Raw genomic sequence first — 22,336 nt, forward strand, 5'->3', positions numbered from 1 at the left:
AAAGTGGTTGTACTCCACGCATCGGGGAATTCAAAAGAAGGTAAATTAAGTTCCCTTCATACAGAGGTAGTTTCTCCTCCTCCATTGGCACCACCTGAGACTGACCTAGGAAACAGGGATGCCTCAAAGCCTGTTTGGTCACTCCTTATTTGTACTGTTAACCCCCCGAAGTGCCACAAAGAAACGACAGCAGAGGAAACAGATCCTGTGCGCATCACAGCCCCGTTACAGGGATGTGTCATTCAGAACGCATGCACATACACGGAGGTGTGACCGCACCGCTCACGTCCAGTTCCCCCTCGTGCCACCACCGCCACGTCCTGCACGAGTAATGAATTCGCTAGAACACATTCCCGCACCAAGAGAACCGAACGGCAAAAACAAAGAATTGAAAAGAAACGGACCCACGCGCACTGTCGGATACTTAGATCCAATAAAAGTGATCACTGCACCTGCCTCGCCGCCGGGCGATCACGCCCTCCTTTCCCCTCGGTCGGGCGGCTCCGAGTACGCACCAAACACATTCACGGGTGTCTGGGACACCACACCCTTCACCACTGCCACCAAGCACTCACATACCGAACACCGTTGCGATCTACGGTATCCCTCTTGCTCTCCTTCGCGAAAGATGCCACACGCGACAGCGACCACAACAAACGGATCAGAGAGGCAAGACGGGGGCGACGCGAAAGCAAGGAGGCAGGAACCCACCCACTGGACGCCGGCGGCAAGGCCTGCAAGGCACGTGAGCCCTTCACGAACCATTTCCACCGCCCCCTGTGAAGGCCCCAGCCGCCCGACAAAGTCGCACTGCCCTTGCGGCCTGCATCGCCGGGGGAAATAGGAGAGCCGATAATACCTCTAGTGGAGGGAAGTTTTGATGACGCTGAGCACCTCCAACTTTCAACTACAAATAGGTTCCGGAGTCCCTGCGCACCGCAGACCGCAACGACAGAATACCTCAGAAAGGAACACTGTCAGCCACTTGGATAAAAGCAACACCGCCTCTTCCAATAGATGAATATCAACCCACAAGACAGCGTGATTTCCAGATACGCCGGTCACCCCACCGCGGTGCCAACGGAAAATACTTCACAGATAAGGGAAGCCAACATCTAGCACACCACTCGAGTCATCAACTTGGGGCTCGGACTTACGACACATCGACCAGAGCACACGCGCACAGCACTAACAGAGAATTTCGGGTAACGTATAGCCTCTAAGTACGCACTATTCCCGACGCAATCGCGTTATCACATACCCGCGTTAATGGAATCGTCCTGTTCCTGAACACGGACGTCGAAAAGAACCAAGTTCTTATTTTCTGTGGAACAAATTAGGACGTGAGAGGACTCCTAGACGAGAAAGGTCGACCTTTACTGATGTGCCTCGCAAAAAGGTGTCTTCCTCCAGCCAACACCCGATGCGATCCCAGCATCCCGACGGAAGTGGGGACGCTTAGTTTTTCTTGAGGGTGGGCGCTTTTCCATGACGCCACGGTGTACCGTCGGCCGTTGATGCGGTGGCGCGCTAGTTTTGTAGGTCATGGCTGCCGAGCGTCGTTATTCACCAACACGACATTCGAAGTGGTAAAACCCCTCAGCCTTTCCGTCCCGCCTTTTGCAACAGAGTACCGGTTTTCTGAGGTTCCTCCCCAGCGCGCGTTGATCGTCAAAGTCGACGAGGGTTTCGGGGGGAGAGCGTGCGACTAGAAATTTAAAATGATGAGTGGGCGGCCTAGCCGGACCGCGCTGGAATAAGGTGGCAACCATTCTGCGGGTGTGAACCCTTGGAGCTGCGCGTTCGCTGTCGCGGCCTGCCGGTGAGCCGGGCTGCCCGGTATACTATCGAGGGAGTAGGTACTTTTATGCCGTGCTCGTTAGGTGTTTCTGTCCGCGTTTCCTCCTTGACCGTAAGGCTCTCACGTTCCGGCTTGGCGAGGTACCGTGTTCGTGGGAACGTGAGACTTTGGATTCCCGGTTTTGCAGCTTGGTGGTGAAGCGGGCCTTCTGTCCTTGACGGTGCCGTCTGCCGCCTGTGACAGAAGCGAGTTCCGTCGCGTCAGTGGTCCCAATCTAGAAGGGTCCAGGCAACCCCACTCTCCCTGTGCCTACCGTATCAGTGACAGATTTGTGGGAGGGGGGGGGGTCTCTTTCACGCGTTGCTGGACTTGCGCAAAGGACTTTTGCCAACGCTGCACACATTTCCTCTTTTACCTTTTGTTTTCCCAGCTCATCGAACTGAGTGCGTTCATGTGCGTTGTGGGTGTGACCGTTGTAGTCGAACGTTTCTGATGTAACCCAGGAAATACGTTAGACGACAGAGCTCACCAGACCGCGTCAGCGCTCCTCCGCGCTTTGGTGACAACGTGAATGTAGGGGCGGTGCTGATATTTGGTCGCCCGTGTATAACAACGTTTTCTTACCAAATGCATAATCGGTCAAAAAGTATGGAAGCGGAACTAGGGTGTCAAGAACATGTGCAATGTGGCAATCGGACTTTGTGGCTTGGCTTAGTTGCTATGAAATAATTAGCACTAAAATCTTTCCGTGGTTACGACGAATCTTTTCTTGATTGTGGTGTGTTTGATTGCAAACACGGAGGTGCAGACGTTCAAGCACCCAGTTGTTTGGCTATATTAAATAGGTTTGGCGGGCAGTTCGTCTGTCTCCACCCATGCTCACACCTGGTCATTAAGAAAGGAAGCTGCTTTTTCTAGGGGAAACATGGACAGAGCTACCGATAAAGCTAACTGAGTCAACTTTTGCTTTTTCTTTTTTGAGAAAAAGTCACAGGGATCCCTAACCATATCTTTACTAGCATGAAATTTATGGAAGCCTTTCGTTGTGGTATGATTTACCGTAACCGCCAGGGATGAAAACCGGTTAGTGGGTAAAGTGATTACCGTCTATATCACCAAAAGTGTCTATTGCCCGTAGTATGTTGATACTATAGGTAAATTTCTGTTGTTCGTTTCTTGGGCGTATTTACGAGGTGTGGTGGTTAAGTTGAAGTTTTTTTTTTAATTTCGAGAGTCCTTTTTTTTTAAAAAAAGGAGGCTCTCTCAGATGAGAAGGGAAGAATTGGTAATGACATTAGGTATGTGCGAAGCAGAATGTAACGGTGTCATTGCCTTCGTCATTGTTGCACACTCGATCAATTTAATTTAAAGACGTAGGTACCACAAGTCCTAATCAGAGGTGTGTGGTAAGGGAAAAAGCAACAACATGTTAACCATTGAAGAGACTAAGAAATTCGGTCCTTTTTTTGTTATGTCTTGCGGGGTTTCCGTGAACCTTATCATCGGAGGTATCTCTAGTACCAACTGTTTGTCTTGCTTGATGAGCTAATTATTTTTTAAAATGAAATGATGAACCTTTTCTTGATTGCGGTTATTGATTGGTCGCTAAGTGCTTCCTTCTATTTAGAGAATTTTGCAACATAACCCTAACCTATTTTCGCCACTGTCTACTTTACTAAGGTTTGTTAATTCTTAAGTATTTCGCACGGTATAATCACCGAAAAAAATTTATACCACGACCAAAGATGTCAGAAAAAGGTGGTGACGACAGTCGCTCTTCTCAGGTTCGTGTTAGTGTTAAGCGCCGTAATTTCTCCTACGTGGATTCCATTAAGGTCCGTCTCAGCGGAGGAAAACCGGAAGTTACCATATCTGCATTGGGTAAAGCCATATCAGATGCAGTTGCTGTCGCCGAAATACTAAAAAACCAAGGGCTTATCGATGTTAAAAAAATCACAACCTCTCGGGGCGCCGCTGAATCTGATGGCGACGCGGTGAACGACAAGATCGAAATACTGATTACAAAGTCTAAGGACTTTGACACAATATATGCCGAACAACAGAAAAGGAAGTTGGAAAACGCTGACAAAAAGGAGTAGCGGTGATTTAACAAAAAGAGAGAATGAACGGTAAATCCGAACTTACGTGTGCTTAGGGGGGGGAGAAATAGGCTGCTGAAGGGCATGTGTGGTATACATATACATCATATGTCCCGGTGTAAAGGGGAGATAACTGGTGAAACGGAGGGTTAAGAAACAGTTCGAGAATCACACTCAGCTATGTTTTTTTTTTTTAAAAGGTGGGATCTCTCTTTTTCGTCTTCGATACAATTATTGATATCGCCGTGTTTTACGGTAGCATCCAGGAAAAGAAAAGTAGAATAGGCCAGTTTATTTTTGACATCGCCTGATTTTTGAAATATTGAAAGGAAACATTCACTGCTGTATCTATTTGTTTCCTTTTTACCATTTGTATTTACCCTTCACTTCTTTTCATAATTGGTAACATAACGATCAAAATTAAAAAATATATTGGGATAAGAACAGCGAAAATACCACACAAACACCAAACACACATACAAAAGTATATCTGCTACTTTAAAAAAAAAAAACTTCGAAAGAACTTTGGAACAACTCAAGAAGACAAACGAGGAACTCGCTGCATATGACGACAGGAAAGAGCGACCGCCCCAGGAACTCCGTCCGGGTTGGCTATCGCGGTACTAAATTTCTATTTGTTGATATAACCAAGCACCTTTTGCACGATGGCGAGAAGGAAGTATATGTTTCTGCTCTCGGTGGCGCCATCAACGAAGCTGTGTCCGTTGTGGAGATGCTGAAGGATCAGCAAATGGTGGTTGTAAAAAAAATCACCACCTCGCGACAGGTCAGTGAGGAACCAGACGACGGCCCTGTCGACAAAATCGAAATCGTTGTTACGAAAGCAGATGGTTTCGACGCGAAATATGAAGAGCAGCAAAAGGCTCGCGAAGCTAAGAGGCTCGAAAAGGAGAAAAATGAGAAGGAGAAGGCTACAGCGTAATGAAGAGCGAAACCGAAATGAAGAGAGGGAGAGAGAGAGAGAGAGAGAGAACGAAAAAAATGAAAATACACGAGGTACACGGGGAAATATGTTTTTCATTTGGGCCGGCTTTGATAACCCATATCTTTGGAGAAGATGGAAAGAGAAAGTAAAAGGATAGTGGCTCTGGGACAAGAAAAGGAAGAAATATACTAGGTATTGAGAAGTCATCCAAGGTCCGTGTTTAAACTTGATCAGTTTCACGAGTGTTAACATCTTTTCGCAAAGGAGGGAAAATATTACCTTTTCGCCTACTTTTTTCTATGCCATCTAATTCTGTTGTAGGTCACCTTTCTTTGTGGTTGTGTAGGTGCTGCTTTCCGAAAATTCGGAATATGGACAACTATACCATAGTCGAACTTATAGGGGAAGGGTCGTTTGGAAAAGTTTACAAGGCGAGAAGAAAGGGTACGGGTCACATCGTGGCGATGAAGTTCATAGTCAAGAAAGGTAAAAATGACAAAGAACTTCTTAACCTTCGTAGTGAAATTGAAATTATGACTAAACTCAACCATGACAACATCATAACGTTGTTTGAGGCTTTTGAAACTCAACAAGAATTCGTTGTGGTAATGGAATACGCCCAAGGTGAATTATTTGAAATTCTTGAAGACGATAAAAAACTCCCCGAAGAGGTTGTCCGGCGCATCGCGAAGCAATTGTTGCAAGCACTTCATTACTTGCACTCGAACCGCATTATGCACCGCGACATGAAACCTCAGAACATCCTCATAGGACAGAACGGATCCGTGAAACTTGCGGATTTCGGATTTGCGAGGACGATGAGCTACAATACGATGGTGCTAACCAGTATTAAGGGAACACCCCTCTATATGGCACCAGAACTTGTGCAAGAGCAGCCATACAACCACACAGCAGATTTGTGGTCTCTCGGGTGCATTCTATATGAGTTGTTGTACGGCAAGCCGCCCTTTTATACGAACCATCTTTATAAGCTGATCAACCAAATCGTCAACGACCCCGTAAGATTTGAAGAACCTATATCACCGGACTTCAAGTCACTTTTGAAAGGACTTTTGACCAAATCGTTCTCGGCCAGATTAAACTGGCCACATTTACTTAACCACCCATTTGTTGCCATCACTGGGGACGATGAGAAGTGGTTGATGGCGGTAAAACAGCACGACACGAAGATGAAGGAACGCATGGAACGACTAGAGTGCCTGCGACATCACGCTCAACCAAACAGGGTTGTTGAATTAGATGCAGGTGGCCCGTGCCAAACGCCCGGGAACACGCATGGGTTTCCACTGGGTTCGGAAGAAGATGAAATATTTTCACCTTCCTCGTTAAAGTGTCTACTTTCTCCTTCAGATGGCGAAGGTTGTATTGAGGCGTTCCGTGGGCTGCTAGTTGCGGTTGAAAACGCTACATCATTGCCCCTTCAGAAAACTGCTTTGTTAGAACGAATCCTACACGTTGGTGTTTTGGGACCTATAGTACGGCACTTATGTGACAAGCAGTCAGCCGAAATGAGCCGACTTGCTGTCCAGATAATCAAAACCCTTGTGTTTCCGGAGGGTAATGCTGTGTTACCGTTTCCTTCTCAGCGACCCTTACAAGAAACAATAGATGCATCACCGCAGCCAGGCGACTTGCCACCTGTTGGCCTTCTTATTCGACAACAGGTTTCTCTGGAGCTACTAGAAAAACCCCGAGAGTCCCTCGACTTTCTTGTGAAAGAAGTAATTGAAAATCGTCATGGGTTTCGCGTGGATTGTGTTAAAATAATTTTCCAGTGTGTGAGGTGGGGAGTAGGTTTTGGACCTGTTTTGACCCAGTTGAAGCTTTTCCCTTCATTTTGGGCGTCATTACTTGACTCCGTGACAGAGGGAAGCCATTTTCAGACGTACGCGGCACTAGCATTCCACACCGTTTCTGCGATGATTCCGCACATAAAGTTGTCCGCCCCAGATCAGATAAATGCAGACAAGGTGTCCGCATTTGTCTCTATTGGTTTGCTAGCCGTGCGTTTCTATGATTTGTCAAAAAGTTCGGATATAGCTGCGCTTAACTCTGCCGCCGCTGCAGCTCTTCTGGCCGCATTTGTTCACCGGGAAATGAAGGACACAATGGTTTTCGAACCAGACGCGGCGTTCATGGAAGGGTTATGTGCCATAGTGAAAGATGTAAGAGGAATTGCCGATCGCAATAGTGTCTGGCGAATTCTTGGAAATGGCTATGGCTACCCGGATTACGGATTTTTGGATGGAGTAGTACATACTTTGTCGGTGATGTTTTCTAATCCACAATCTATCGTATACCAAAATAGTGGTCAGCTCCCTTCGCGCTCATACCTTGACAGCGATCAAAAAGGACTGTTGCGCATTGCTGTTGAACTACTCCGCGATAGTGACCCAAAAACCGAACTGTCGCCTAATGGTGTGGTTGCTGCTCTTCGATGCGTGCAGCAGGCCTGCCAGCATCAACGAAGGGATGAGCATTTTACTAGTCTTCTGTTGGAACGGATAGAAGCATATCGTGGGGACAGTGGAGGTCCAGTTTCGGTTGCCGGCGTTGTTTGTCATCAACTACGAGCAAGCTATCTAGGGCAACTTCGCTCTTGGCCCGAACATAGTGGTGGTGGCACGGTTGGAGTAAACGCGCATCTTACCGTAGTTGTTCAGATACTGCTAGCGGCACTTCAGACATCCAAACAGGGTTCGGAGTCAGACGACGAAGCCAACGCCTCTGTGCAGCAAATTTTTTACAAAGAGGGACTTATGGAGATGCTGATTGTTGCGCTTGACTACACTCAGGTAGCATTTTGGGGTCCACCGTTCAACATTATAACAAAGCTGGTGGTAGGGTCACCGCCATTCGCCAAGGCTTTCGTTGACGGTGGTGGACTGCAGTGTGAGAGAATAGGAAAGGTCCTGGATTCGAAGAAGGCAAGCGCAGGGCTCGTGTCGGACGGACTTAATGTTCTCTCTCAACTAGCCCGGCTTTCCAAAGATTTTTACCTGCCAATTCATAATGCAGACTTGTACAGCGCGGTTTTAGAACTGCTGCGGCACAGTGACCCAGGGATTCGGAGCAAATCATGTAACCTGGTAGGAAACCTATGTAAACACTCACCATACTTGTACGAACCCCTCGCGAGACACGGCATAATTGATATGCTGGTTGAGAGATGTAGTGACAGGGATCCCGCAACGCAGAAATTTGCAGCATTTGCTGTTGGGAATGCTGCGTTCCACAATGGCTCCCTTTACGAGAAGCTAAGGCCTTCGATTCCCGTCATGGTGAAGCTTTTGACTAGTAGCGATGAGAAAACGAGGCAGAACGCTGCTGGAGCCGTAAGTAACTTCGTACGAAATGGAAGCACACTTACAAACGCACTAATGGAAAACAGTGCTATCGAAACTCTTTCCCACATGCTCAAGAAAGATAAGGTGCCCCTCCGAAAAATTGCACTTATCACCATAGGTTCCTTCTGCGCTTATGAAAATTGCAAAGCGAAGTTCCTGGCACTAGGTCTAGAGGGAACTATTAGGCAACTTGAAGAGAGTGGCATCTGTAATGTCGATCCCTCCATCACAAAGTACGTGGCACGGATAAGGCAAAGGATTTCGTCCTCGTGACATTTTACTTTGGAGCATCAGGAGGGAACGGTGGCACCATCATTGTTGTAATTGAAGAAATACAAGTAAAATACAATAGCGATACACCATCCCTAATTTCCTTGCTTTAACCCATATACGTTGGCTTCAAGTCAACAGTTTCCGTTATTTAAATCGCGACGTTAGAGGAAATGATCCCTTTCTCTCGTCTTTTTCTATTAGATTCCGTGGTTAAGGAAAACAAGTGAAGTGGAGGTGGAAAGGAGAGCCAGTTGGAGAGAAAAACCACGTACACAAGTTTTACAGAATAAATCAAGGTCAGATATGCCAGTAAATCCTGAACCACAGGATCTTGAGGCGATGTTCGCAAGGACAAAGGCATATCTCATGTGCGCGAATAAGGACGGTGTGAGTGTTTATGATCAGCTAACACGGATGATGGAGCAACTGCTGGACCAAAACCCACACGACATCGCCAACAACCCATCTAAGTTTAATGATATGTTCACTCTTCTGCAAAAACACAGTTTTGTAGATGGTGAAAGCACTGAGGCATGCAACGAACCGTGCCCCGTCCCTCCATCGGAGCTGTCTCGCCTCGCGGAGAACGAGCGGCTGTTTGAACGTGCACCACCGGAAATCCAGACTACCATAGAACAGCCCGATCCCTACACGACGATAACAACAACACGCGTTGTGCCGCGCACAGCACCCTCGTATGATTCAGTTGAGCAAAACAACCTTTACTGGTGTTGGGCAGGATGTGGTATGGCTGAAGAGGAAGCATTCCTGTTGGACAGGTCCATTACTCTTTTGGCGATGGAAAAGAACCTTGAAGAGGTTCGTTTTGTTGGGAAAATATTTGGTACGCAAGGAAACTATTATGTTGTTTCAAGTCGCCGCTATGTGCAAGAGGGTGAGAAAATATACAAAGAGGTTAACACGATGCCCCGGCCCGCGAGACGGAGTTTGGAGGTCCCAGTACAGCCAGAACCCGGTTTCGTTGGTGTGAATCGTCTTTCATTTTGGGTGACATCAAACCCCGCCGCCCAGTGGACTCTACTTCCAGACGTCACACCGCAACAAATATGTGCGGGTCGACGTATTAAGCGTCTTTTTAGCGGGAATCTCAATGCACCTGTTGTGTGTAGTCCCCCCTTTGAATGGAACGAGTCCGTTTACCTTCGCGTTCAGCTTAGCCGTATAGTCAGTGGCACGTACATATCTCCTCTTGGGGCTCTGGAAGAGCCTGATGAGGACAACGAGGAGGACGAAGACGAAGATGAGGAGGAAACTCTAAGTAAACCAAAGGAGGCGAAATATCGCCCTCTCACGCAGGTGGTGAGGGGGTTTGCCACCGAAGAGGAGAGTGATGTAACGCAGTGGGCGAAGCTTGACCAGTGGGTTCATTCTGAAGGTTATATTTATGAGAATGGCCGGCAGACCAAGGTTCCAGAGAAACTGGAGGAAGAGGAAGAGGAAGAGGAGTTCCAAAAGATGGAAGATGAAGAAGAGGAGGAGGAAGTTGAGCAGCAGGAAGAAGAGGAAAGAGAGCTGTTTACCCCTATCCAATCCGATTATCTCTACGCAGTAGTTAATGTTCCGGAAGCACCAGTTATTGATGATGAGGAAGAGGAGGAAGAGGATGAGTACGAACCGGAAGAGGTCGCAGAACCACCGGAGGAGGAAACCGACGACCTTCCTCCAAAACCTCTAACGGATGACGAGGTGCCAGACGACGACCCAACTAGGGTGAAGATCGCGGCGTGGACGGTGCGGACTGTAAACAACAACAGCAAAATGCACCGTGTGGTAGTCATGAAATCGTTGCGGTGGCCGGGCGCCATTGCTTTCGCGGCAGAAGGTGGTAAGAGATGGGGCTGTGTTTACTTTGGGAATGGTCTAAAGAAGACAGATTTTGCTTTCACACCAACGCTCGCTCCGCCGGTGCTTTTAGAATGTGCTGACATTACCGAGGTTGATGATCCGACACCTACAATGGAGAAGCTCGCCCGCCGCGGCGAGGACCTGCCGGAACCAGATTCTGAGGATCCAGCTGAGGAAGAGGAAGAAGAAATGTAAATACACTAACGTTGTATAAGTTGGGCTGCACGTGAATCCTTGTAGGGAACTTGTCTCATGCAGGGGACGCTTGAAGGAAGGAATGAAGTGCGTACTGAAGAGGGAAGAAGTGGAAACTTGAGACAAGCCTTCATCCCTCTCCCAGCATGCCCCCTTACAACGTCTAGAGAATGTAGACTCGAACATTAGCAGCCTTGTTGGAGTTATTGTTTTTATTTTCGTAGACTGTTATGCCTCCATCTTACGTTAGTGCCTAACGTTATGTACAACATCGGATGAATCACTCCAAGCTCTGTGTGACCCACTTGTCCCAAGGATGTCGCCCGGTATTCAACATGGGCGTGATTCTCAATGCATTTTGTTTTTTCGTACTGTCTCGTCTTGTCATACGTCTTTTTTTTAAAAAAAATGAAAACGTTTACTGTAGCGCCTCGTGGCGACTTGGTATATTGAAAACAAGGAGGAAAAAAAGTTCGGGGGCCCCGAAGGTGTGATTCGCAGGACGTTATTCGGCCTGGAATGAGGCGTTTGCTCGGCCTGACCACACTCCCAGGTCGCAACAGCTTTGCGCTCCAAGTTGGCTACCGTCTCGGAACGAGTGTGGCTGGCACATTCTACTCAGAGTCGGACACCGCTGCCGGTGCTTCGATGAACAATGATATGCGGCTGGGGATAGTAATAAAACCTCAAAGCACACTTGTTGATCTGTGGGAACAAGCCGTTAAGGCGTGGCCAATGCGCCGCTTTCTTGGGGCAAAGGTATGGGTTCGTGGACAGTTAGGTTACGTTTGGGCAACCTATGAGTCTATTGAGCAGGAGGCCTCGGTCATGCGCACACTGCTTAATCAGATGGGTGTGGGAAAGGGTGGTCGAGTCGTTGTAATTAGCGAGAACCGCTATGAGTGGGTTGTGGTTCATCTGGCGTCATTGCAGTTGGGCGCACAATTTGTAGTCCTACCCACCAATGTCACTCCAAAAGAAGCGGAGCTAGTATTAAAAAGCACTCAAGCCAGGGTTTTATTTGTCGAGTCTACGTCGGCATACACTGCTGTTAAGGGTTGGGTTGGCGAAGTTGGGCAGCTGCAGCACATTATTTGCTTTGAGGATCAAATTGGGGAGGGTAGTTATGCAGTTGCTATCAGTATAGCGTCAGACGTACCTGAAAAGACACCAGCGCGAAAAGATGTCACTTCAGAGGACACTGCTATGATCATGTTTTCGGCAGGGACCACAGGGCCACCAAAGGGAGTGATGCTCTCACACAAGAATCTTGTAGCGAACGTAAGCTCCATATACGCCCACGTTGGGGAAGCCATCACGCACACGGACATGTTTATGTCACTTTGCTCCTGGTGTGTTGCGGGAGCCTTGACAACAGAACTTTACCAGGCTATTTGTAAGGGAGCTTGCGTTTGCATTCCCCCCGAACAGCTAGAAGGGTTTCAAGATCTTCCGCTCGTCCAACCAAGTGTAATTGTTACAGTTGCCCAACCATTTCAGAGGGCTTATGCCAACATCGTTGATAACATCATGAATCGCAGTACTCTTACAAAGGACTTAACGCGCTTCACACTGGGGCGCATCACAGAAAACCGGCTGATGATGCAAAAACCGGGTTCCATCTTGCGGACCGCGTCTAATATTTTTCTCGGAAAATTCAAGGCCCAATTTGGATCGGAGCTTCGCATTGCATTTATTATCGGCAGCCAACTGACAAGAGACCAGATGGAGTTACTTGCAGACTTGGATGTTTTCACCGTCAGTACGTACGGTTGTTTGGAGGCAGGGGGGCTGATAGCTACTGACCTTGATGTCCCGCTTCGTCTCAAGGCGCTACCAGGTGTGGAAATCCGTGTTGTGAACGATAAAAACGAAATTGTGGCTCCAGGGTACGTTGGTGAGGTACTCATTGAGGCGCCGCATGCAATGCAGGGCTACTTTGACGTTCACATCGATCCTGAGGAGGCTAAGAATTCCCTTGTTGCTTATGGGGGCCGAACGTTCGTGCGCACTGGTGACTACGGGTCTATGACCGGCGGCTGGCTGACGATCAAGGGGAACAAAGACATACTTATCAGACTCCAGAATGGGACGGTGGTGGACCCTTTGGAGGTTGAGGGGACTCTAATCAAAAGTCCCTTCATCAAACAGATATTTGTGTACGGTGAAGGTCGTCCTTACCTCTGTGCCCTGGTGGTTCCCAACGCGAAGGCAATCGCCTCTCATTTGCGGAAGGTTGAGCGGCGGGATGGTGTGCCTATCGTAAGCGAGCGCGAAAAGGCTGACTGCATCCGAGCAGAGCTCAGGCGCGTATCGCAGGGGTTGCCTACGAGGTCTCATGTTCGCCGGTTCGCATTCATTGAGGAGCTTACCCTCGCTAATGGTTTCATCACCTGCAAATATGGTTTTGCGAGACAAAGAGTGGAAAGGCACTACGTGCATTACTTTGATGCCATGTACGACGAAACGCCATTGTTCTTTGGGCACGCCGTGGACGACTATGATGATCTGTTTTGACGTGGTTTTTTTGTGCTTATAAGCATCGGTCACAAATCCCTGTATTTACAGGTAAGGCGTATGTGTGGATTCCACGGTTACGTAAGGGTCCCCGGCTAGCCGCCGATAGTCGAACTACATCATAGGAGACGTATCGTAATAGCCCTCTGTTTCCCTTTCGTCTTTGGTCTGTCAGGCTTTTGACCTTTGTGGCATTGATTCTGTAATTGAATTACTCTTGGTCGTTAATTTTGCAATTTTTCCACCCCCCTCCCTCCCTCTTGCACTACTGCCCCCCTGGCAAATACTTCGTTTCGTGCCAAGAAGGAAGCCAAAAAGCAACCCTGCAAGGAGGGTCCCACGCGCTTGAAGGGAGTTCGGGCGCCGGCCGTTGCCGTGAAGGCGCAAGAGGCGTTGGTGTCGTCACCCTAACGGGTTCAATGAGTCTCTCCAATCAACTTCCGCGCTGCGCAACTCCGCTATTTTACCAGTTAGCGGAGAATTCTGACCAATTTGAAAGTATTAACGACATGGTCATAATTTTGCAGCAACAGTTTGTTCGGCTTTTTAAGACCCCTGATACACCGATGGGGGCGCAAAAGTCTACGGCTTCTTCTATAGCTTCCAAGGAAGAGGAGAAGCTCCTTGCAGTTCGCGCCGTCCACGCGTTGCACACAGTGGGTGCAGTGCGTCACGGTGATTTCTTTCGGAGTGAGTTGTACCACACCAACGCAGCCTTTTTTATCCAGGAGATGCTTGGGTGTCTTGTCGGGGATAGGCGGAATTGGTACCGTCAGCTACAAGTTGAGAGCCTCCGTGGGTGTTTGGCGGTAGTGCAGGCCGTAGGTTACGGTAACACCAGGCTGTGTTTACCGGGTATAGTTTCTGCATGTACAAAATACCTTGTCCGCGCACACCATGGTACGGATGCTGCAGACGTGCGCGTCGCTGCGGTTAACCTTATGCGCGTAGCACTCACGGTTTCGCTCGTACAACAACAGGACAATGAAGGATGGCTTAGGGAGACGGTTGATCACCTAGGGCGTGGCATGGGTCGGTTGCTTGCGCCAGAAGAACTGGTTGGAACAGAGATCGGTCTTCCTGTTATGAAGGCGATGCTGCGTCTTGTCGTGGATCTTCTTGCGCTTCAGTCGCTGAATACACTTGTGTCGACTCAGCTGGTGAGAGAGCTCCTGGTGGGTTACTTTGTGCTGGAAAACCTTGTTCATCTTGAGGGTGAAAACACGCGTGACGAGATGAATTGTGTCCCTTCTTCTCTCTTGGAAAACGAGGAGGTTGTAAGCATGCTTCATGGGAGGCTGAAGGCTCTGCAGAAGGTAGAGTTGCTGCACTACTCCTCGTCACTGTTGCGCTGTGAGGGCACACGCACTATCGTCTTTAGTGAAGAAACCCAGTTCCAATGCGTGATGGGCCAGTGCATCCGTGTTGCCGGGACCCAGATGGGCATGGAAGAGTTTTGTGGAGTACGAGGGAGTGCAAGTCGTATTTGCAGTATCGTAGATGGGTTTATCGAGTGTTTGGCGTACAACGTGCATCTAGTAGCGCTGGGGCCACTGAGACTAGCCACCTTTATAGATGAGTGTGAGGCGACGCTTTCCGACTGGGACCTGTATGCGCTCCATCCACCTACCATTTACGTTCTGACTCGACTCATCGTTTGGCAGTTCAAGACTCCTATGTGGGTTGTGGGAGCCTCTGCTGATGGTGCTGTGGATGGTACGGCGAAGAGGGATCTTCCAGTGGAGGATTTGATTCTCTCCGGGACATTTGAGCACCTGTGGAGTGTTGTCGCTAAACCACACTTGTGGAACATTACAGAAGATGAGGATCTATGCACTTACAAGCAACTGCAGCACCGTCGCATAGTCGCTGCGACCATCCTTAGATTTTTGGAGATCACTGCACAAACGTTGCGCGGTATCCCGAGCGGTCGAAGTGCAAAACGGAGGCGTGCGTTGCGGCGACTGAACGTACTTATGCTGTATCTTGTGCTTGAGAAAGCGGTTATTGCAGGTATCGTACACGATGTCGCGATGCGGGTTATTGATGCATTCAGTGAGGCATCCAGTCAGTCCGACACCCTTTTATTTTTCCTGGAAAGCAGTGACTTCATCGCCGATGAGGCTGCGCGGGCCGTTACGGAGGAGGAGCTCCGCATCTCAGCAGCCAATGTGCTTCACGGTGGTGTCAATTTCATTCGGTCAAGGCTTTTTGCCGTGTCTCGTAGGGATGTAATTGCTTCGAATACTAAAGAGTCACGACGGTGGGTTCAGGTGATTAAAGGTTCCGACGTTGCCATTACTGCTTCGGAAAGCATCGTGTCGAAGGTAGCTGACTTTGTTACTTCCTCCATAAAGGTTGCAAGTGACGGGTGCCGCCGAGCCACACTTCAGGAGGATGCCGCCGGCGCACGAGCAGCCGTTATTCTACTCACAAGTTGCTTCGAGCTGAGCGCGTTACTAAACCGCTCGGTTCCGCAGTTGGGCTTTGATGAGGATCGAGACACCGTGACTACTGCAGCGCATCCTCGGGTTCAAATACTACAGCTTGCAGTGCTTGAAGCAGTGCAGATGTTACTAGCTTACTGTGCGCGAAACGACGGGGTATCGCCTTATGTCGTACGAGCCGTGGGATGCGGTCTTACTGTGTTTCTAACCACACCTAAGGCCGCTGCATGGGAGCATGAGGATGATACCGGTGACGAAGGTCGACTGCCGTGTGTATTTCCGTGGGAAGTTGATGTCCCACCTGTTTTGTCGCGTCATCACTTGCGTACGGTGTACAGGGCGTACCTCGTGTTTTTGGCCATCCTCGCCGAGCCTGTTGCTACCATAACAGCACCAAACGCAGCAAAGCAGCGCTCCGCGGCGGAGCGTAGGGTCCTTGAGGGCGTTAGACCGAAACCTGGTGTCTTGGCGGCGTTGGATGGCCTTGAGACACTTTTCACATTGTCGACAGAGTTCCTCTCCCAACGTATGGTGGAAGAGGTTCTTCCTGCGGTTCTCACCTGGTACGAACGTGGAGCACTATCTAGGATTCCCACCGGGACAGAAGAAAAGCTGAAGCTAGCTGTGAAGAAGTTTGTTGAGTCTGTGTGTGATATTGAGCCCTCTATAACTCAAAATTTACATGAGGCATGTGCACAGCTGCTTCCCCACACGCTTTTCTCCACACTCCTGGAATAAGGAGATTGTGTTTCATTTCTGCACTGTCGGTCGTAGTCGACCGCTTTACACAGCATCTGTTATTTCCCATGTTGGAAACGGCAAGATTTATAGTGGCGGTATCGACGAAGTTGTGGCGCAAATTTTGCTCAACTGTATCTGTGTTTTCGCTTATTTCAATCAACATAAGGGTTGTTTGCTGGTTTATATCGTAATTCATCATTATTTCTTTCTCTTAATGGCTCGTGCCCCTTTTCTGCGGAAGTCATAACCTGGTAGGTTTGAAGAAGGCAGAGACTCGTGTTGAGAACATGGCCTCCATCCCAAACGGCGCTGCACCCATACCACCGGATGTGACTTGCACCATCAATCCACTTCTTGACTTACTAGCAGCGTTTCCGGTGCCACAGTTGGCTGCTATACCACCAACACGATATTGTGAAAATGATGTAGCCCACTGCGAGCCTGACGCGGCGAGGGAAGAAGCGATCACAAACACCATTGAGGAGTCGGCCCGTACCTTAATAGCATCTAGCAGCTATGAGTTGCTGCGTGAAGCCACTGTGTGCATTGACAGTAGTGTTGCAACCGTCCCAAAAGGGGGAAGCATCCGCCCGACGCTTTCTCCACTTGCGCAGCGTATTCATGAGCGCCTGTTGCAACTGGAGAAAAATGTACGGGTGGGTGGTATACGTAATGTGCCAGGTGGGGGGTCACCGCACAAGGGGCGTGTGCCATGGGAGCGCCAACCAGCCCGACAAATGACTCTGCGGCCTCGCCGCGAGCCGTCGCAGGATGCTGCAAGGACGGCAGAGCAGGAGGACGGTTCGGAGAGCCCCAGGATCGAGACGAAACAATCACCGATGGCGGTGCAAAAAAACGAACAAACATATGGTGAATTCAAGACGGAGGCGTACCGTTCCATGGAGGTCGCAGATATTTTTAATGAAAAACTTATGGATTCTAAATCGCTTGACGCCCTCCTTGGCATGCTCTCGAGTGCAACGCAACCGTTCAGGGATGTTGAAGGAGAAACAATCACAGCGTTTCTTACTGCTCTTGTGCAGCCTTCTGTTTCTCCACCATCTACCAAAAAGAAGTGCCTGGATGATGTGGAGACGGATATATCTGTCGAACTAATGGAACGGGTGATTGCATGTTGTTCGTGTGTTTCACATCCTTCATTTAACCCGTCTCACATCCCAGAGGATCTGATAAACCACCTTATCACAAAATTAGCTGTTCTTCTCCGACAAGTGGCGAGAAGAGCCTCCGGGCGCTCGAAAAAAAGCAAGGGCACCAGTACTGAACTTCAGTGCTTGCGTGCGTTGCTAGGTTGCTTTTCGTTGCTGGTGTCGGATGAGCGTCTGGACGTTTGTTCACCCGGAGAGTTGATCCGGTTGGAGGAACTCTGCTACCAGAGTTTATTTGTCGCAACTAGCGGTTTCGGTCATCAAGAGGTCGTAACTTACGCTGCGTATGTCATGAGTCACGCTCTGCAACTCTACCGGTGCTTGTGGAATCATCTGAAAGTTGAGCGCGACATAACAACTGAGCGGTTCTTTTTACAGTTGCCGCTAGGGGGAAACTTGCTTTTGCGGCTACAACAGCTTCCGTCAGGGGAGAAGGTTATGCCTCTCACAGCGGCAGTTGTGAACGCCGCGCAGTCATTGGATATCGGGACAGAGACAATCGGACTGCGTGATGCCGAATGTTTGGTTCAGCAATGCCGGTCATGGGCCGCGCGGTTTGTCCAACACTTTGTGTTGGGCAAGCGGGAACTACAAGACCGCGACACGGTTTGGACGTTGGTGCTTCAGTTTGTAGACGATCTCGCTAACATGTTGGGCTTACCCGAGTACCCCGCCGCAGACGCAATCTTGCAGTCGCTGCTCGCGTCACTTGCTCATTATGCCTCCGTTACCGCTGTCACCCTCGGGGAAAGAAACGCAGCCAACTTCTCCCTGCTACCGCTTTTTGTCGAGGTAATTTACAGAGTTTCCCGCGTTGCGCTTGGGGGATCCCTCCAGAAAGCACTGTGTGTGAAAGTTCCTCCGGCATCCCGTTTGTTGTCCTCTGCTCAGATGAGGCAGTGGCGTTACCTTACGTACTACGACACCACGGCGACGAAAAAAAAAGGTAGCAACATCAGCGCTGACTACGAAAACAAAAATGAAGATGATAGTTTGCAAGTGGGCTTGGATGACTACCGGGCCATATTGTACACAGCCCTTTCACAGTCGTCTAATTTGCCTCCTTCCGACTTTGGGGACGTATCACTCCACTTGCGCGCCGCGCATGTGCTCACTTGGGCGGTGCATGACAAGTGCTTTCACGAGTTAACTCTCGACAAACTTGTGCGCAGCCGGCATATTGTTGAAGGTGGTGTTTCAGTTGACTGGGGTATGCTTCGGGCATGCTCTTTACGGTTATCGGCCGAACGGGAAAGGTCATTGCTTAACAGAGCGGCAAAAGAGCGACTCCTGTCGCTGCTGTTGTCCGTATTTCAGGTTTGGGAGGAAGAACCTCAGGGAAGCTTGGGCAGCCTGGAAGTGGCGCGCAAGAAGGCGCTCACTTATATTGCAGAACTCACCGAGTTACACCCCCCTTTGCTGGATAAAATTTGGCCGATTGTTCAACGGTGCGCCCGATGCGATAATGCACGCGTAAGGGAGGCAACCGTTGCACTGCTACTAACACTTATTTCCGGTATATGTCGTGATACTAAGCGGGAAAGTGGTTTGACGGAGTCCGCTGTGGCTGATATGCTCACGGATGTCGTGAGTATGTTGTTGCATTTTCTGAGGGACCACAATGCAGCTGTGGTCGCACGATCCATTGCAGCACTGGACACACTTCTCACGGAGGAGCCATATACTAAATTATTTGAACAGATGAGTAAGGTAGAACATTTGGTGACTTTTACGCAATCAAAGCTCCTCACATTAATCACTCCGTCCGCCGCTGTACTGGAGGTGCCAGATTGCCAGCACCAGGCAGCACTGCACCGTCTATTCATACGGCGTTGGACAGCGCAGATGCCGGGTGATTTTGAGCAGTATCACGTTCACATACGTGTGGCGAAAGAACTACTTCGTCTCACGGGTAGTACCATTAAGTATCCCTATGATGCATCAGAATCGCTACACCTCGTCACATTATTGCGTGGAATGTGCAGTGAGTTGACGGCTGTCAAACCTAAGCGTCGTGGTCCAAAGAAAGCTGAAGATGCGAGAAGGCAGGCGTTGTGTGGAGTTATGGTTGGAGCCGCGAAGGCATTATGGTCGGAGTGGCAACGACTTTCACCAGGGTCAGGAGCTGCGGCAGCTCTAGCTACGATTCACATTCTTTCAATGGCATGCAACGATTGGGTAGATCCGCTACTCGATGCTCTAGCGCAGGTGCTTTTACAGCAACAACAACTGTTAGTGAAGACAGATATGGCAAATGGAGACTCTGAGGTAACAGGCATCACACTTTTGCATGTTTGCCGGATAATGCATACCGTGCTTATGGGGTCCCGGAGACCCCCGCTTCCGCTTGATCCACTTGCACAGGTGTTGACATCGTTGATCTCGCGCTACGTAGGACCACATCAACAGAAAATTCTTCTTTCGGCTACGGGGGCCTTAGTGTCAACCATAACCTGTGGGCACGATAGGCTTTCCAAGCAAGTGAACACCAAGTATTTAACTTTGTGCTACTCATTGATGAATACCTACTATGTGCACGTAGCTTCGTTTGCCCCCACACTTCGTACCAACCAATGCAACGTCGGCTACACATTACGTTTTCTTTTCCTCCTCTCGGAGTTCCTACGACTCTACCCTGGATGGAAGCACCGCCACCCGGAACTGGCCGCCCTCACAACCACGACATCATGTGCTGGCTCCGCTGGAGCGACAACTGTTCCAAACCAGCTTGCATGCGGCGATGGCATATGCGCGAATATTTACTCGGCGGTGGAATTGGTGTTGCGCGAGTGCCCCGAAAGGGAACGGGGAAGAACCACTGTAATCGCCCTGCGAGTAATGGGTTCGTTGTGCATGCTTCAACCTACTACTTATCTACGTCATTGCGAGCCATACATTCGTCGTGCAATTCACCCTGCGAGTGATGTGCAGCAACAACTTCAGGGTCTCACATTCATACGGGATTTTCTGCGCGACGAAGATTCCAGGGTGCACGAAGCAGCCATGGCGGCCGGCGCAACTCTGCCAATTCAATGGCAGGATAACGGCAACTGCAGCACGCAACCCGCGAGCCCCAATAATGGGTGTCGCCTACTGAAGCTTCAAGCCTCTGCAGAAACGCAGGTGGAGGAACAGAACAGTGGTATGGCAACTTGGTTACTTCAGCAGTTCCATGAGCATGTGACCCTTCTCTGTGGGAGTTACATGTTACCTGTGAGGGAACTGGCCATGGAAATACTTCACCTGTGTGCAGCGGGTGGGCTGCTGCCGCCGCCGAGGTACACTAAAGCGTTAATTGTGCTGGGTGCCGATCCACAGAGCGGTGACGTTAGGAGGACCGCTGTTGCTTACGTCCTGGAACAATGTGAGCGCCACGGGGACCTTATGGTAGCAAGTTCAACTGCCGGGATTGTGAAGGCATTCGACCTCCATGCCGTCTGCGGGGTTGATGTTGTGAAGAGTGCCATTGGGGTGTACGACACACAGCACCATAACGGACAGGGGGAAGGTGAGTACTGTGTTCATGCGTACCTCTTTAAATCGCTGCACAAAAAATATCGCGATGCCATCGTCTCATCGCTGATGTGTTATTTTCATGAGGAAGCCCGCGTAGGCCAATGGATGCGGGAGCATAAGCTTACTTGTAGCGGCGGCGCGGCCAGTGGATCCAAGGGCTTGATGGAACTAACACCGAGTCCACTTCCATTTCTTATCCACTTGACAGTTGTGCTGGCCCACATTCCTTTCCAGCTCGAAAGTGATGTCGTTCATCTGTTGGACAGTTGCCGCACGGTTGTTGATTTAAGTGGACCGAGTTGCATGGAGTTCGTGCAGCAGCAGCTCGCACTGCTTCAAGCGAGTACGGGAACGGGAGCCCGCGGCTCACGAGGTGTCGGTGACGTCGGCGTTACCAAAGTTACGGATAGTGCACTTGACGTGTGGAGGTGCTATGGCGTTTCGTGCGTTCTACACCTCAATACTTTCCTGCATTCAGCGTACGACCTGCGCGGATCGAAGCGGTATCGACAGTCCGGGGTTGGCCGCCCGGTGGGGAGGGCCGCACGCAGTGACTCGCGAAGGGTGGCGTCCACGGCCTTCCTCAATAAGATGAATGAGCTTCTGCAGAGCATGAACGTACTGTGGGGTGGGAAATCGGATGCAGAGGGAAAGCTCAATAACTGCAAAATTCAGTCAATGAAAAGCCTGCTTACCTCCCTCGCAGGCGCAGCTGGGTTGGAGGATACGGACGCCGTGCTTGAGTGCCCGAGTGGTCCACGAATGAAAACGAAAGCATCCACGCGCCATCATAAGAAGGCAAAGAAGCGGGGCCGACCCTGTTGTCGGCTGTCAAATGTTGTGAATGACTCTTCGAGCAGCAGCTCCGAGAGAGCCACATCCGCTGAGTCGTTTCAGCGTGGTATTGACCACGCAAGACACGGTGAATGCATAAGTGAGTGGGCCGATGATTTTTTTCACACGGAGCAGTGATCATGGAGCCAAGGAAGTGCTGAGAGTTTCAAACCCCCATGTGGCCGACAGAGTTGTGGTCACTACCGCAGTTCTGCACACTTGTCCTCAAACCAACTCTTTAATCGTACATGTGCGGTGCCGAACGTTGTATATATATATATATTTATATATTACACGGGTTATATTCCTCCCCCACGTCCAGTGTAACCCTTTTGACTTTCTTTTTTTTCGAGGGTGTAAATTTAATTTCAGTCCCCACACGCTATATTGCCTACTGAGCAGAAAATGAGTGGACACACGGTGGAAGCAGATGGGTGGGATGGGCCACACAACCTACAGAATAGATAGCCATAGAATTAGCTTGGGCGAAACGTCAACAGAAACCATCGGGTAAATGAGTGCCACATTGGTCGACACAAAGGTACCCAGTGAGTTCCATTGCTA

General features: G+C 49.6%; 8 protein-coding genes across 8 annotated transcripts; all 8 read left to right on the forward strand.

The window, feature by feature from the left end:
• Positions 1-118: 118 nt before the first annotated feature.
• Positions 119-844, forward strand: TEOVI_000158800 (uncharacterized protein; the record flags this gene model as incomplete). The annotated part of the gene is made up of 1 exon (XM_067224795.1): positions 119-844. The coding sequence occupies one exon, from the start codon at positions 119-121 to the stop codon at positions 842-844; it is 726 nt and encodes a 241-aa protein (XP_067080896.1).
• Positions 845-3,546: 2,702 nt separating this feature from the next.
• TEOVI_000158900 (ALBA-Domain Protein) lies at positions 3,547-3,900 on the forward strand (the record flags this gene model as incomplete). Its single annotated transcript, XM_067224796.1, has 1 exon — positions 3,547-3,900. One exon carries the CDS (start codon positions 3,547-3,549, stop codon positions 3,898-3,900), a length of 354 nt encoding a protein of 117 aa, XP_067080897.1.
• A 565-nt stretch (positions 3,901-4,465) lies between these two features.
• On the forward strand, positions 4,466-4,843 carry TEOVI_000159000 (ALBA-Domain Protein; the record flags this gene model as incomplete). Its single annotated transcript, XM_067224797.1, has 1 exon — positions 4,466-4,843. One exon carries the CDS (start codon positions 4,466-4,468, stop codon positions 4,841-4,843), a length of 378 nt encoding a protein of 125 aa, XP_067080898.1.
• A 374-nt stretch (positions 4,844-5,217) lies between these two features.
• Positions 5,218-8,487, forward strand: TEOVI_000159100 (serine/threonine protein kinase, putative; the record flags this gene model as incomplete). The annotated part of the gene is made up of 1 exon (XM_067224798.1): positions 5,218-8,487. The coding sequence occupies one exon, from the start codon at positions 5,218-5,220 to the stop codon at positions 8,485-8,487; it is 3,270 nt and encodes a 1,089-aa protein (XP_067080899.1).
• A 303-nt stretch (positions 8,488-8,790) lies between these two features.
• Positions 8,791-10,548, forward strand: TEOVI_000159200 (radial spoke protein RSP4/6, putative; the record flags this gene model as incomplete). Its single annotated transcript, XM_067224799.1, has 1 exon — positions 8,791-10,548. One exon carries the CDS (start codon positions 8,791-8,793, stop codon positions 10,546-10,548), a length of 1,758 nt encoding a protein of 585 aa, XP_067080900.1.
• Positions 10,549-11,067: 519 nt separating this feature from the next.
• On the forward strand, positions 11,068-13,065 carry TEOVI_000159300 (long-chain-fatty-acid-CoA ligase, putative; the record flags this gene model as incomplete). Its single annotated transcript, XM_067224800.1, has 1 exon — positions 11,068-13,065. The coding sequence occupies one exon, from the start codon at positions 11,068-11,070 to the stop codon at positions 13,063-13,065; it is 1,998 nt and encodes a 665-aa protein (XP_067080901.1).
• A 419-nt stretch (positions 13,066-13,484) lies between these two features.
• On the forward strand, positions 13,485-16,250 carry TEOVI_000159400 (uncharacterized protein; the record flags this gene model as incomplete). Its single annotated transcript, XM_067224801.1, has 1 exon — positions 13,485-16,250. The coding sequence occupies one exon, from the start codon at positions 13,485-13,487 to the stop codon at positions 16,248-16,250; it is 2,766 nt and encodes a 921-aa protein (XP_067080902.1).
• A 290-nt stretch (positions 16,251-16,540) lies between these two features.
• TEOVI_000159500 (Sister chromatid cohesion C-terminus, putative) lies at positions 16,541-21,910 on the forward strand (the record flags this gene model as incomplete). The annotated part of the gene is made up of 1 exon (XM_067224802.1): positions 16,541-21,910. The coding sequence occupies one exon, from the start codon at positions 16,541-16,543 to the stop codon at positions 21,908-21,910; it is 5,370 nt and encodes a 1,789-aa protein (XP_067080903.1).
• Positions 21,911-22,336: the final 426 nt, after the last annotated feature.

The sequence above is a fragment of the Trypanosoma equiperdum genome (genome assembly GCF_001457755.1).
Source record: "Trypanosoma equiperdum strain OVI genome assembly, contig: ctg_388, whole genome shotgun sequence".
NCBI classification, from domain to species: domain Eukaryota; phylum Euglenozoa; class Kinetoplastea; order Trypanosomatida; family Trypanosomatidae; genus Trypanosoma; species Trypanosoma equiperdum.